This window comes from Gavialis gangeticus, unplaced genomic scaffold, assembly GCF_001723915.1.
Source record: "Gavialis gangeticus isolate Ggan-Ray unplaced genomic scaffold, GavGan_comp1, whole genome shotgun sequence".
In the NCBI taxonomy this organism is placed as follows: domain Eukaryota; kingdom Metazoa; phylum Chordata; order Crocodylia; family Gavialidae; genus Gavialis; species Gavialis gangeticus.
The window spans coordinates 170,774,212-170,789,810 of record NW_017729032.1 but is presented as its reverse complement, the minus strand read 5'-3'; the positions used below and the strand labels follow the sequence as shown (position 1 = coordinate 170,789,810).

At 39.5% G+C, this 15,599-nt stretch overlaps 1 protein-coding gene across 1 annotated transcript in view; it reads right to left on the bottom strand.

Annotated features, from left to right (window-relative positions):
* Positions 1-15,599, bottom strand: part of TBL1X (transducin beta like 1X-linked) — a 372,330-nt gene that overhangs the window by 85,678 nt on the left and 271,053 nt on the right. The window contains exon 5 of the mRNA XM_019524649.1: positions 2,717-2,862. Coding sequence (XP_019380194.1) covers positions 2,717-2,862 — 146 coding nt within the window. The remainder of the gene's footprint in view (positions 1-2,716; positions 2,863-15,599) is intronic.

The following is a 15,599-nucleotide window of genomic DNA, read 5'->3' as shown; positions in this document are numbered from 1 at the left end:
CATTGCTCCTGGTTTTCCCCTTGGGTGCCCTGTTGAACTGTTGCTCACTGAGCCCTTGATGGACTCCCCTAGTGTAGCGGTAAGCTGCTACCAGGTCCCCTTTCAGCTTTCTTTTCTTCAGGCTGAAGAGTCCCAGATCTCTCAGTCTTTCCTTGTATGGCTTGCCATTTAAGACTCTGCTCATACGAGTGGCTCTTCTTTGAACTCTCTCAAGCTTGTCCATGTCCTTGTTAAAGTGTGGTGCCCAGAACTGGATGCAGTACTCCAGCTGCGGTATCACCGGTGCTGAATAGAGTGGAAGAATCACTTCCTTGGTTTTGCTGGAGACTCATCCATTGATGAATGCCAGAGTATTATTTGCCCTACTGGGTACACCATCACACTGCCATCTTATATTCATACTGTGGTCTGTTATTACTCCCAGGCCCCTTTCATTCATGGTGCTAGCCAGTTTGGTGCCACCAAGCCTGTAGGTATGTTGGAGGTTGCTTGTCCCGAGGTAGAGCACTTTACATTTTTCAATGTTGGACTTTATCAGATTCCAATCTGCCCAACTTGCCAGCCTGTCTAGGTCCACCTGTATCTGCAGCCTATCTTCAAGCGAAACCATGCTTCCCCATAACTTGGTGTCGTCCGCAAACTTGGCCAGTGAGCTCTTCACCCCCACATCCAAATTGTTAATAAAGATGTTCAAAAGTACTGGACTAAGCACCAACCCCTGCGGGACACCGCTGCTCACTTCTCACCAGGATGACATCTGGTCCTATCCTGCAGCCAGTTTCTCACCTACCTGACTGTCTCAGAGTTAAGTGCACAATCCTCCAATTTTTCACGAGGATATTGTGAGATACTAGATCAAAGGCCTTTTGGAAGTCTAGGTACACAATGTCAACCTGCTCTTAAGTTTGTGCCACAGACAGCACACAACTAACAAAACTTCAAAACATCAGGCAGCTAATGATTCCCTCATTGCAAGAGATCTAAAGCTGGGATGAAGTGACAAAGAGAGGATTCTGGATCAGGAGAGAGAGATTTATTTAAAAAATAACCATCAAAGGTCAATCAATATTTTCTGAGTGAAAGAAAATGCTGAGGCATTTAAGGTCGCATCTAACCTTCTCTGAAGCTTCAATTAGCAATGAAGCATTTCCAGTCCTATCTACTTATTTTTTGTCTTTTATGTATTGCTTCAGAATTCTGTGAGACAATAATTTTACTTGTTATAAAATACAGTGAAATGAATAGGGGACATGGATTTTTAGGCAACTTAATTAAATAAGTTAAATAACACAATCAGACACTAGATACTTTATAATTAGTAAGCACAGTTCAGGTAAGTTGCAGTGCATTGTTTTTACTTCCCTGTGGTTATCAGTGCTAAAAAAAAGAGGAAAAAACCCCACATGTGGACCCATATATTTGCACACAGACTAAATTGGTAGTGGTACCATTTTCTGAGGCAAGAGATTAGATCTGAGTCAAGGGATTAGAACCATGTGGTTCTTATTAAAGGGATACAGCAAAATGTTAAGTGGTAGAAAATGAGGTCAAACAGCAACAGATATTTTATTACCTACAAATATATGGTTGTATAATTTGGCATTAATCTCTGATGTCATTGCTTTTATATCTATATCTATATAGCTATATACAGATATATATATCACCTAAACAATATTGTTAGCTTTTTTAAGAGAAAAAGAAAACCAGACAGAATTTCACTTCTAAAAAGAAACATCAAATACCCAAACCATATATTATAAAATATGTGTCCTTCTTCACCCTTTCTCCAGTCCCTTTTGTCCTCACCCATACTGCTCAGGCACTAACCTTCGACAATAAAGAGACACGTCAGCTTTTTATATAAACAGTAATGTGTAGTAAAGAGCCTGTTTGATTAGTATAGTAACACAGCAAATGTCTTTTTGCTGTGCTTTGTTTCATTTCAGTGTGTTTTCACATTGGTCAGCTGGGTGAGGCAGAAGTACTGGCTTTTCTTGTACAGACCTCGGTATATTCCAACAAGCTTAAAAGGACATTATGCTAGCAGACAGAGATGTTCTCTTGGTGCTTCTATAATATTAATATATAAATGAAGGATACCAAAAAAATATTGTATATTTTGAAATGGCACATTCAAAGGTCAAGTTACGTGACTTGCCTAAATTCAACAGAGCCAGGCTTCAATCAGCAAACTCCTTGCTCCTAGTGCCTTGAGCTGTCATACCATTTGATTATGTTTAACTTTTCTAGCACGTGATCCAAAATCTGTTACTAAATGTAAAGGAATTTTTCTGTTAACTTCACTGGATTTTGGATCAGGTTTCTTGTAGCTGGTTAGCACTTGGAAGTTTTAAGTTACACCGCATGCTTTTCTCACTTAACTTTTTGAAAAACACTTCTTTTATATATTGCAAGGCTCTGTGTATATTTAGCTTCCTTATCTAAATACCAGTGACATAATCAAATCCACTTAAGTCATTTAACAAATTCTTAGAACAATAACTACAAACTGAAAAGAACCATCTTGGAGCCTTTCAGATGTTTTTTCAGTGAAAACATAGGAATAAAATGCAGCCAATCTATGGAAAGCTCAGGAGTTGTCATGTGCATCTGAACTGTTAAGAGAAACTAAAACATGGGATTTTATGTCAACTCCTAGCACGTCTGTTATCACAGAAGTGTACTTTCTGCTTGTGGCAATCAGTATACTTACTTCATTGATGCTGATCTCAGCCTCCACATATTGCAGACCTTTCTGAAGTATGGAGATGAGGGCAGCAGGTGGCACTAGTGTTCCGTTGATGTTGGACTGACTAATGTGACTTTCAATACCGAATGTGAAGGCCGAATGGGAAAAACCTGGAAGCAGAAAAGGAAGCCATGATATGAAATCTTAACTTATCAACAACACACAACTTTTAAAATCTAAAAATAATATTGTTCACAACTGTGAAAAGCATGGAAACATAAATAGAAGAATGCAAGTTGATTGAACTGGGTCAAATAGGTTAAGAGAACCATCTTTATTTCTTTTTGCTCTTCCCTTCAATCGCATTTCATATGCACATGAAATTATATAGAAATGGAAACACACACACAGTGTCAAACACAAATACGCTGATTTTTTTTTTTTAAAGAAAGAAGAAGAATAGGAACCAACCTCAGGGCGCTGCTAACTAATAGCAATATTACTCCTATGTTTTCTTTCCTGCCTAGGTTATAGTATCAAGCTTTCCAGAAGCCTTACAGTTCTATCAATGTATAAGTCATATCTGGTCAAAGCATAGTTGCAACATATGCAGGAGGGAAAGGGGGCACGATCTATTACAGAAGATAAGTAATACTGAATCCTCTTCCTGCAGCTTTTATTACCAGCTATAATCTGACATCCAGAACAAAATCATTACACTATGAATCAACAAGATGACGGGGGCCACTCCCTTGGATCTATTATCTGGAAATGAACAGCAAAAGTAAAAAATAATGAAATAGAATGTGGCACATCACAAACGACAAGCCAATTCACTAGCTCTTCTCTGTTAATCATAAACTCCCCATTTCATTTTTGTCATCTTCCTAGGAAGCGGCTGATAACAAGGAGCTCTGAACCTCAAATTAATGGACTGAGTAGATAAACTTTTCAAGAAGGCACTGCAGCTGAAATACTGGAGGAAACAGGTCAGAACTGTTACTTCTTACAAAGGAGAGAGCTATGGTTTTGCTGAATGCCTGGACTGTGCAACTGTATTCACATGCAGGATGGGGAAGGGAGAACAGGACGCAGATATAACTGAAGGAACCCATTTATCACCGCAATGTCTCCAGAGCATTATTCTAACATTAGAAGCTTTGGGGAAACCACCCTTGCACTGTCTCAAACAGGAAGCACCCTAGCACTCTCTACCGGCTAGACAACTAGGAGGAAAGAACAGCAACTCTCAAATGAAAATACTTCCGTTAAATTGAGCTATTTCTTTTCTCCTGCCAACAGTGGTTTCATTTATAGTTTTGTCCGTTAAGGGATTTCCCCCATATCAATGCTCAGGCTGACAATATGTAGGCAGGGGGATGGGCTTACAAGTTCATGCCAACATTTTAGGAAGGATGCTCTCTCATTTATTTATTTTGGCTGAGATTCTTTCACAATCAATACAACTATGATCAGTTATTTAGATTAGGAGCAGAAACAGACTAAGACATATAATGCTCCCATGAGCATTAAAACTGGGATAGCTACTTCTCCTTCCCTCTCTCTGTCTCTTCTCTTATGTTGGCTGTCTTCTTCTCTTCCCCTTCTTGATTTCAGCCATGCCTCCTCTCCCATGGCCCTCTGCATATCTCAAGAGGTTCACCACTGCTTAGATGCAGTCAAAAGTGACAAGCAGTGAATAGCAGTGTAACTTGGGGTGCTGCAAAAATAAATAACAACAAAGAGAACAGGCAGCCCATGTTGGAGACTGTTAGTCCAGGGACTTGGCCTTACAATATTCACTTACCACTGAAATCACCACATGTATGTTATATCCAATAATCCCTACAGGGATCTTACTTTATTTGAAACTCGTGCATATTATTCTGTTACTCCTGTCAGAACTGTATTATGGATATGATGGCACGTAAATTGAGAGTATTCAGATGCATAAGTTTGGAGGCCATAAGTATTACGATTCATTATTAAAAGAGGCCTTTGTTCTTTTGACAGATTAGGAATTTTAAGTGGTCTCTGAAGAAATCCAAAAACTGGTGAAAGCAAAACTAACCCTCAATTACTGAAGGCAATGATGAATATAAAGCTACTACTGTATGTGTATGACAGGCTTCATTTCAAGGATGTCAGACTCATTCAGCTACATAGGCTGGATTCAGATCACAGAGCTCCTCACCAGCCAGACGATCCATCTCTGACCACAGCGTTAAACCCTGTAGCTACCAAAGCCATTGTATCAGCACAGCTCCGGAACCGAGGGGGTTAATTCCACTGCTGCTTGCTCCTCCTATGCACCTTTCCCTGTGGCTGATTTAAGTTGCTAAAGGTGACCAAACCAGTTTTGGCAGAGGCTAAGGTCAGGGAAGGGAAAGCAGGCAGCAGCAGGCATTAACTTCCTGGATTCCAGAGCCATGCTGATACAATTGCTTACATAGGTAAGGCGATATGCCCCATGGGCTGCATTACACTCATGGGCATGGGTTATCCAGCCCTGTGGGCCAGCTGACCCATCTTAACAGGCCACATGTGGCCCATGGGCTGTATGTTTGACACCCCCCAAACTACACCAATACACTTGTTATTACTGCACCTGTTATTTTGGAATTTTGGCTGTTGGCTGACTGTAGGTTGCATCTTGGGCCAGTAGATGATAGCTTATAGGGATCCTGGTTTTCTCTGTTTAAAAATCACAAATTCTCTGATTAAAACCCTCAAAATCTGCATTTTGCCATGATTGAAATGAAACACCACTATATATATATATATAAGTATCAGTTGAACACAATGTTTTATTGACATATGTACAATTTTAAAGCAATTTGGAAGCCTACCAGGACCTCATCCACTATAATAAAATAAATTTTCTAAATACAGTATAACCTCATAAAACCGGCACGCTCGGGACCAAGCACCTGCCGGAAATTTGCTCGGGACCAAGCACCTGCTGGAAAGGGGAGGGGGTAGCGGTGGCTGGACCCAGAGCAGTGGTTGCATGCAAGGTGGCAGCACAGGGTGGTGAATGGTGGCAGTAGCTGCTGCATGCAAGCTTCCCCCTCTACATCCAGGAGAGTGAGGGGGAGCAGTGGCTGGTCCTTAAGCGGTGGGGGGAAGTGCCAGATTTTGATATCCGGATTTATGAGGTTGTACTGTACCTATAATTTTTGGCATTTGATTTTTGTTTTTTTATCATGGAAAATCAGAGCTCCTCTGCCCTATTCTCTCACCAGGATGTGGGTCCAGCTGTGGCTGTCCCCCTGCTCCCCTGCCACTACTTTGTGGCACTAAGCAGCCCTGATATGCTGGTGCCCTGTCCATGCCATTGCCCCTCAGTCTTGACCCCCAGCCCACCAGCCTTTCTGGTGTCCCTCATTCCCTACCCACAGCCCACTGGCCTTGCTGGTGCCCCTCAAACACCACCCACAGCCCCACACCCCCAACCCTGCCAGAGGCGGCCCTCTGCTGCCAGGGCTATGGGGCCAGGGACCTGGGTCTGCAGCCCTGCCCCCTAGAGCAGCACCCATGCGAGGCGGCAGTTGCTGCAGTGGAGCAGAGCGTGGAGTCCACCTCCCCCTCCTTCACAGGTGGCACAGCCAGTGCCGAGCCCGTGGGCCGGTGGTTGTGGGCTGCCCACAGCAGGCTCAAGCTCCCCGCTCTACTGCTCTCTCCCCGGGGCCTCTGCAGCCCAGTAGGCAGGACATGGCACAGCAGGGCAGAGTGGAACCAGGTGAGGAAGCTTGGTGCTGCCGCTGGGAGCTGCACGCCACCATGGTGAAGCATACCCTACCTGATTAAGATTTAAAACTCAAATCTCAAAACTGTAAGTTTTTAAAAAGGAATCAAAAAGCAAATCAAACGAAACTAGTTTCCTTGTTTCCTATGTTTCTCAGCAAAATTTTATGAAGACTTGCTGAAAATGGACATTTTGGACCACTGGGATAAGGTGTGGGATTCTGAAGTGCAACACATACACCAGGAAAACTGTAAGAGAATCTGCGCACATAACAGGTTTCCTGTGACACTGCAAATAACTTGAGCTTTGCTTTTATGGTTACACAATGTCATCAAGTCTCTTTGATGTATGTGTGTGAATGAACACACATGTGCACAATATTACATAGTAGTGCTGTATCACTATATCAGCCTTATGAAGTGGTGATCTCAGAACAAAGGCATTTTTAAGTCCTAGTTGTTTAAATAGTCATGTTACAAAAACAAACTTTGCCACTCTTCTAATGTTCTTAAATCCACATTAAGCAGCACAAAACAAAAACCTGGAACACTGTTGCCTTGGTTGATTACATGCAGGCTGTCAAGGCAGTGGGGAGAAGGAAAGCAGAGAGAAAATACTTGACAAATTGGTCCCTTAAGATACAATGTGATGAGGACAATATAAACTTTTAAGTCAGGACACAGTAACAGTGCTCAAAAAAGTAGGGCAGAAAAGCTATTGCCTTTCTTTGCCCAGGTGCACAACTTCCTGTAGATTAGATTTCATCATCTGATGATTTCATCATTGCAGTAATCCCATATTGTTCCAAAAAATATTCACTTGTATTCTGGTTGCACCCAGGAAATAATACTCTAATATACTAATTATTATGCAGACATAATAATAAGAGATGGTGAACCCTTAATGGTCAGTGTTTATCTTTAAAACAGAATTAGACACATTCGTGGAGGACAGGTTCCTTGGGGAATTTATATAAAGCAATCAGGGATGTATCACCTGACATCTCTAAACCAATGATGGCTGATGCCACGGAAGCGGTGACGGGATGGATTACTCTAGCCATGCTCCCCTGTTCATACACTCTCTCTCTCTGAAGGATCTGCTGTTTGCTTTGGGACAGAGTTCTTGTAACCTTAATTATGTATAATGCACCTAGTATGTTTTTGGCAATGCAACATTGCACTTGCAAAACATGGGTGCAACAAAGAAAATCACGCTGTCATATCAGTCTGTCTTAACTGAAAATTCCTTCCATTTGTAGATCTAATTCTCAGCTTGATTTGCAAGTTAAGGATTTTTCTTTAAAAACATACAAACAAGGCGTTATTGACTATTATCTGTCCTAGCTGATCTGGACTCAAGTAGCTGACGTTTTTGTTCTGAATCCTTTAACTGTAAATTGCTGTCTTTTTAAAATTACAGTTTTAGGGCATGGGCATTTGAACAAGCTACTGAGAGGTAAGCTAAGGAGTGAAATTACAGCATACCAGCTACTCCTTGGTAACTGTCTGTGTACATGCTCTTTTCCGATGGTAAAGGCAACACATAGGTAATTACTGGACAGTAACTAAACTGCTGCAAGTTTACACCGTAGCTTACCTCACATTACCTTGTTCATGTTCCCATATCCTTGTACTGAAATAGTGACTGTACCTTCTGCTGCCTTTGGACAGGTGACCAGAACGCAACTCTTTCATAAACAGCTGTTTGGGAGCATTACATTCTAAATTACTACAGATTTGGGCTGTTTGTTTAGGCTAAGTTTTTCTTTCTGTTTCTAACCTACTAGGGAAATGACTTTATTTTCTAAATTTACTCACTATAACTTTGAAAAGAGTTAATAATACAAAATTCAGTCTCAGGTTATTTGCAAATGATTTGCCTTAATTTTTTATAAGGTTCGATTTATCACTTAAGTCTCATTATCAGTCTCTGAGAAATGGAAATACAAACAGTAAATTGTGCATTGCATTTAATGAACATTCTCGTTCCCACACAATTCCAAGTTCATATGTAGTGCCACCATTATAAATTCAGTCCCACAAATGTTTGCATAACCCAGGCTACCAGTACAGCTTTGTCTACAGCAGTAGTTAGAGCACTTATGGAGGTTTGTACTACCTCATTTGAATTACTGACCCTCATTATTTATCTCAAGCAGTAAGAACTGATATCTTTAAATTCAACGATTCTGGGTTCAGTTCCCACAGACCACCCAACTAGGGGATCTGTCACATTTGTGAATTGTGAAAAAAAAGGAGGCATGCAATCCATCAAATGAAAGAGTCAACTTGAATTGTGATAATTTTCCAACTTCTTTTTTCCAGATTTTACACAGCTCTAACTATAACTAAAGTAATACAGTATAATCTAATTTACTCATTTTTCAGTACCACACATATTTCATAGAACTCCTATATTGTTTCACCCTTCTTCATCTCTCAAATAGCATTTTTGTTTCCTTAAGACTACTTGGCAGGTAGCAGATACACATTGAGAGGGGTTATAAAAATGATTAGAATGACTCCTAGCTTTCACAGCCAGTTTCCAACTTCTGTAGCGGGATCCTAGCAATTTTGGAATTGAGTTCATAAATACATTTCTTCTAAAAGCAGCACATTATCTGGTACCAAGACTGAAGTTTACCATTGTAAAAAATTGTGCGGGGATGGTGGAGGTGGGGGGAATGTATACTAGGGAGCTGGCTAGCACTTCAGCCTGCAGGAAAAAAAATATATGGGCATGAGGTGGTGAGAGAGCACTGTCTTTATTTCCACACATGGGCCTATGTACAACCTGCATGAGAGATTTAGATGCATCAAGCAGAGGCACTCCACAGAATGCTAAGTGAGTCCAAAGAAAGTGGCATTCAGGAAGACAAGACATCCCACAGTCCCATCTGTGGTTTAACCATGTCACCAACCCTGAGTAACTCCAAAGCTGCCAGCACAACTGCTTGAAGAGCTTGCCAAGAAACCAGATGCAACTGCTGGAAAAATATCTTCCACAGTCTGACATCTGGGTCTTGGGAGCACCATCTAAAGATGAAGGAAAAGAAAGAAGACTGGTGTGATGTGAGGCTTAGAAATAAATAAATCCTACCACCACAGATTAAAAGAACAGAAGAATAAATAAGATCATTATCCCCAAGTACGATGCATAACTATACTTGGAAGTTGAAAACAGGTATTTTGAAGGGTGAGATTTACTGGGCTAGGGAGGGGAAAGAAAGCACATACACTAAGGTACTTATCTGCAAAATACATTTAAAGACCTTAATCTGTGTCTGCAGCCACTGGAATAAAGTGCCTGTCTTGGAAACATTGTACCCTCATGATTAACAGAGGGCCACTGAAGCAAATGACTTAATGTTGCTGTCTAGGGCACAAAGGGAGCTACAATTATATTTTTCACTGTAGTGGACTACAGCCTCCATTTGAAATTGTAATATGTTCCTGTTTAGATGATGAATTGTCAAAGACAATTAGTAACAAGTATGTAGGGCCACTAATCCTTTTGATTCTAAATCCCTCTGTATCATAGGGCAGTTATGGAGTCATTATTTTTTTAAATAGATCGCAGTGTGGGCAGACCAATGGCATCACATGTGGATCCCTGGTTCTCCCCTGCCAGGAAACTATTTAGATGCAGTTAAAGTCAGTTTGCTGCTTAAAGCCACTGCCTGAATTCCATTTTAATGCTGATGATGGTTAAAAAGGTAGGCAAACATCCTAAACCACATCTCGTTTATTATTCACAGCAGACTCAATTTTTCCTTCAAGCTGAGTTATTTCATTCTCTGTAATATGTCCTAGAGTGCCCCTCTCCTTTTTGGCAGTGCCTACTTATTTCTGAAGACTTACCTTAGTGATTACATAAAGGGCTTAACAAGGACACACATTAGCAATGTAAAATAAGAACTGCAGTTGAAATATATTTTTAGAAAAGCTGCTGAACAATAGGGCCTGCACATTTTTTTTAAGATTAGGGTTGCTCAACCATTAAAATGATTTCCAGAACCCTGGGAAATGTGTCCTGTATTACAAGCTTTTTCACAGTCCTGGGGAAATATAAAGAAAAGATCCTACACTGTAGTTTATGTTACTTGCCAAAATTATAGTGTGCATAGTTGCCCTAAGTTTTGTAGAAGCAATTATTCACAAATATTAAAAGTTACACCCTTCTCCTTGGATACCTGACCTGCTTAACAGCTGCCAAGAATTCAGAGTGAATGTCTGCTACCCTAAATTATTTAACTACATGCCAAAGAGTGCTTTTGGCAGGGTTTTTCTTTTTCAAGCAGGAGAACACATTGGAAAAGATTAATAAAACTTGGAAGTGATCTTCTGATGAGCAGTATTTGGCTCTTACTGTTTCCATCTTTTTGAGTGATGCAAATTAATTAAAAGAAAAATGTGATAAAGGGAGAAGGCAGAACAAGGAGAATGGGAAGGATTTTTTACTTTGTTTTAAAAGCAAGGCTTCCTTTTTACTCACTCCATATAAATAAGTCTGACAATGTGCAAATAAATGTCAACACAGATCTATCAGCAAGACTTGGGATATTTTCCAATGGCCACTGCAACACCTCTCTTACTAGATTAATGAGAATGTTATCACCCTCCAGACCTGCCCTTTGCACCAAATGTCAAAGGAGAGGATGTGTATTATTTCATGACTCATTTTAGGTAAAGAGGTCATATTTAGCAGGTTTTGCCCTGAGCTCTCTTCTTGCATCACTTATAATAACCACTTGCAAGCAGCCGCGACTAGGACATCACCGGTGATGATCAATGAGCAAGAAAGGATTTCAACACTACAGGTTGTTGTAGTAGCCTTTTTGTTCCCAAGACTGTAAGCCCAGACCTGCACTACAAAGACTTCTAGTACATCAATGTTTGTTGAAGTATGATGATGCAAGATTTATACCTGATACAGCTATGCAGGCAAAAGTCTTGACTCTAAACTCAGAGCAATTTTTGTAGTATTCCTTATTTCCCGGGGATCCAGACTAGTCATGTCCATATTAGAAACACTTAGTCTGAAGCTTATCTGGCCTAAAGCTGGGGGGTTCTTTTTAATTTTTTTTAAATTCATACAGTAACCTCTCCCCCTCTTGTTCATTTTCCTTTCTATATGTGTAACAATCCTTTCAAAATAATTTGTCAGTTTAATAATTTATTAAAAACAACACAATAGGTAAAACCACATTATGGACTAATAAATTACAAAGGTACAATTGTTTGTGTGAATATAATGTGAAAAATGGCCATATTTGCTCAGTGACTGAGATCTAATGCTGTATGCCAAGTTTCAGCCAAAGAGAAGTTTAAACAGCCAAGTTTATAAATCTGTAAAAAGATTTAAAAGGAAATACCAACTAAATAGAGTTCTGCAAATGTCACAAGGAACAAGATAGCCAGTGTGTTTTATTTCTTTACAGAAACCTGCTCAATTCTAAACTGTTTTTCTTGCATGATAGTTTAAATGGCCTTCCTTATGTAAAAAGGAATAAAAGTGGAAGAAAAAATACAAAGGAAAAAGCTATGAAAGGTCTTACAATACATCTATTCACATATATATGCACCTGTGGTGCAAAGTAGATATCAGAGCACATAACTAGAAATTTACATTCTAATAGACAAAAACTTAAGTGGGAACAATTTATGACCAAACTCATATGCTCTCACTGCTGTAACACAAGAAGCATCGCCTCTTTCATTCATATGTCATTTGGATTGTGTCAGCTATGACTTTTGTGTTGCCAGAGCTTTTGTGGAAAAGCATACAATGTAATCAAGATGTCCACATTTTTTAATGATATAAAGATGCTCTCAGGTTAATTGCTTCTAGTTACAGGAGGCTGGTAAAATGATTGCAAATCATTCACCATTGACAAAATCTGAATTCCAAACTAGTTTTGATCGTAAATAAACATCAGTATGGTGACTTCAGTTTAGTAAAGCTAATTGATGTCTAATTCCATTCTGGAGCACATAAATGTGTTCAGTATTTGCACATTGAAAGACAGTGGCCAGAAGAGTGAAGAGTTATGCATAGTAATATAGTTTTACTTCAAGAAATAGATTTTTCCCCTATTAGGTAAGAAAATAAGGTCTAAATTTGAATGAAAACAGCTGCATGGCCCGTGCAGGATGTTAAAAGAATCACTAGTACATCAAAATGTATTGCATGGTTTTATGATGGAGAGCTCTTTTCATCTAAAGAGACATCATCAAATGAAAAATAACATTTATATTTGAAAATGTTGCACCTGCTACTGCTACAAGTAATGCCTAAGATTACTATTATTGGAAAAGAAGATGAGTCAAAAGACTTCTCCACCATTTTTCATTTTTCAATTTTGTGCTCCTGACAATGCTTGACACGGTCAGTTTTACTGTTTCCTTGTGTTATATAATCACTTTCTCGCTACTTAAAAAGAAACATAAACATGGTAGGGAAAAAGGTTAATCAAGTTTTTTTCCAAAGAAGTTTTTTAAAAAAATGACACACTATATTGAGGATGATTTAACAGAAAATATATTTCTTTGAAATTAGTCAACTTATAAAAATAAAATTGACAGTTTCTCTTTAAATGGCAGTGTTAGTCATGAAATGACACTAGGAGACATTTCTATTTGAACCAACACCAATTCTGTTAAATTTCTCAAGCATTATTTTCCAACACTGTAAATGCAAATTCTGTCCTATCCCCAGCACACTGAGGACTCTGTTCACCGAGGTCATCCAAATCTTGGTTCTACAGCCAGCTGCCTATTCATCAGAAATTTGGCTCATCTGCAGAAGCCATTCTGTTTTCACTGAGTAGGTTAAGGTGAATGGAGGATGAGACGTTCGGTAAATAAGCCTGTTCGCCCACCAAACTGATCTCTGCTAAATCAGAAGGGCTAAAAATAGACTTTGCATTGTCACACAGACTAGTGCTTTTACAAACTTGAAAGGTTGGATTCATCAACTCAATCTCGCCACCCAGTTCCTTGGAATACATGTAGTTAAATCCGGGCCCATCCTGCACCTCTGTCTTCAATTTTCTCACACTTTGGAATAAATAAAATTAAAATAAGTATATCTATTCTTTTTTTTTTCTGCTGCAGACTTTTGTCCCTTTCACTGAAAAATCTGGATCTTCAGAAGATGTGTGGAGCACACGCTGAAGCATAGCAGGTGATGTAAATTTTGTGCATGTACCGGAGAAGTTCAACAGTACTTGAGTGATTAACATTTTAGAACATATTTATAGAGAGGCTCTTTAAAATGATCTTTGAAGCTAAAGAGCAAAATTTGGGAGGGGTGGGGGTAGGGGAGAGGAGGATTTATCACTAGTAGGCTCCAGAGGCACAAGAATACTGTCATATTTTTTATTTTCACAGTGGTCCTTTATAGACTCATTTTTCTATGAGTCAATATATTATTTTTAAAGTTTGTATTTTAATAATTTCATCAAAACCTAGGCACTGTGCTTTTCCTTTTCATCGAACAGCACAGTTTTCCTTATACACTAACCATCAGGCAACTAACTATGAAGCAAATTTAGATGACCTACATATGCCAATATTTTTTATTATTACTCTTTTCTAAGCTTAATCTGAATTATTTTAAGAAGGTATTTTCATATAAATGATTGGCACAACTCTATGGTGCACACTATGGTTTATACTGCTCCAGTTTCTATAAATATGCATCTAAAGATACAAAAAATGGGGATACTCTTTATTATCTGAGGGATTTCAGGAGATCATGCAACTAAAAGATTACTTCATTCATGAGATATAAATTCAGAGACAGAATAATCATTTTAACTTATAGCGTTTCCTCACTTCTGAGAAATCTTAATTTTTTTGTCTATTTTTGGTATGAGATTTCCTAATTTCTTTTAATAAAGGCAAATGAAAAAAAAATTGAAAAGGTAGTTCCTCTTCAAGTGTGTTTCATCTTTCAAACAGCACATGTGAATATAATAATTCAGAACTATTTGGCTAGACAGCAGCAGAATGCCTGAAACCCACAAAGTTTGGGAGGCTTTCTGGCGGAGGGAGAGTGTGCCTTTCTTGTACACCAGAGTAGGAAGGAGTGCTTCTCTCATGTTCCCAAGGTAAATCTAAAAAGGGGTTTTGCTTTTGTTGATAGTGCACAGCCTTGTCTTCCTGTAGTTTCCTGGTGGGTTTAGGCTCACCATGTTTGTGTAAAAAGCTGGCCTCTATAACAGCCCTGGAGTCTGAGTTTTAAATGACAAGGGAAACCTGCATCCAGTGACAGCAAAGAAAAATTGTTAAACATTAACCAAAAATACACTGGTGCTCTGCTGTCTTCCTGAATCTGCAAAAAGAAAAGCTGAAACACCCATAAGGTAGGATCTTGGCTGAAGTGGGATGGACAACAGCTTTGAAAGCAAATAGTAAAGAGTCACATGCCAGTACTGCCAAAGATTTTAGCAAAATAATTTGAGTAGTGAGTGTTTCAGTTCTGCCACTGTGTTGGATATAGTGGAAGATGTTGATTTTATGTTCAGGAGTGTCGAATCAATCTTAGGTCATAAAGCATGGAAAATTTCATACCGAAGGTTGAAAGCATCATAAAGTTTGGAGAGTAAGAATGGAAACTCTTACACAGTCTTAACTATAATAGTTCCTGTCCACTACAATAAATGTCATATTGGAGATCAGTATAAGCCACAGACAGGTAGGGATGTAATTTTAGGCCAAGAAAAATTTTAGGACACGGGATTTCACTCTGGCAACTGCCCAAGGAAAGGCCCCTCTTAATTTCTTAAGGAAGCACTGGGCTTCAAATGGTAGACTTAACTACCTGTACACAAATGCCAGGAGCCTGGGAAATAAGCATGAGGTACTGGCCCTTCTTCTATGTGATAATGACTACAACCTTGTAAGAATTATGGAGACCTGGTGGGACTCTACCTATGATTAGTCGGTGGCAGTAGAGTGTTATACTGTGTATAGGAGAGACTGTGTGGGGAAGAGGGGTGGGGGTGTTGCTCTCTATGTCAAAGATCAGCTCACCTCCCTGCTGACTGAGTTTTAAAACAGGAAGGGCATTTTGAGACCCTCTGGGTCAAGATATGAGGAGAACATGGGGAGGGTGACTTACTTGTAGGAGTCTACTATAGACCCCCCCCCC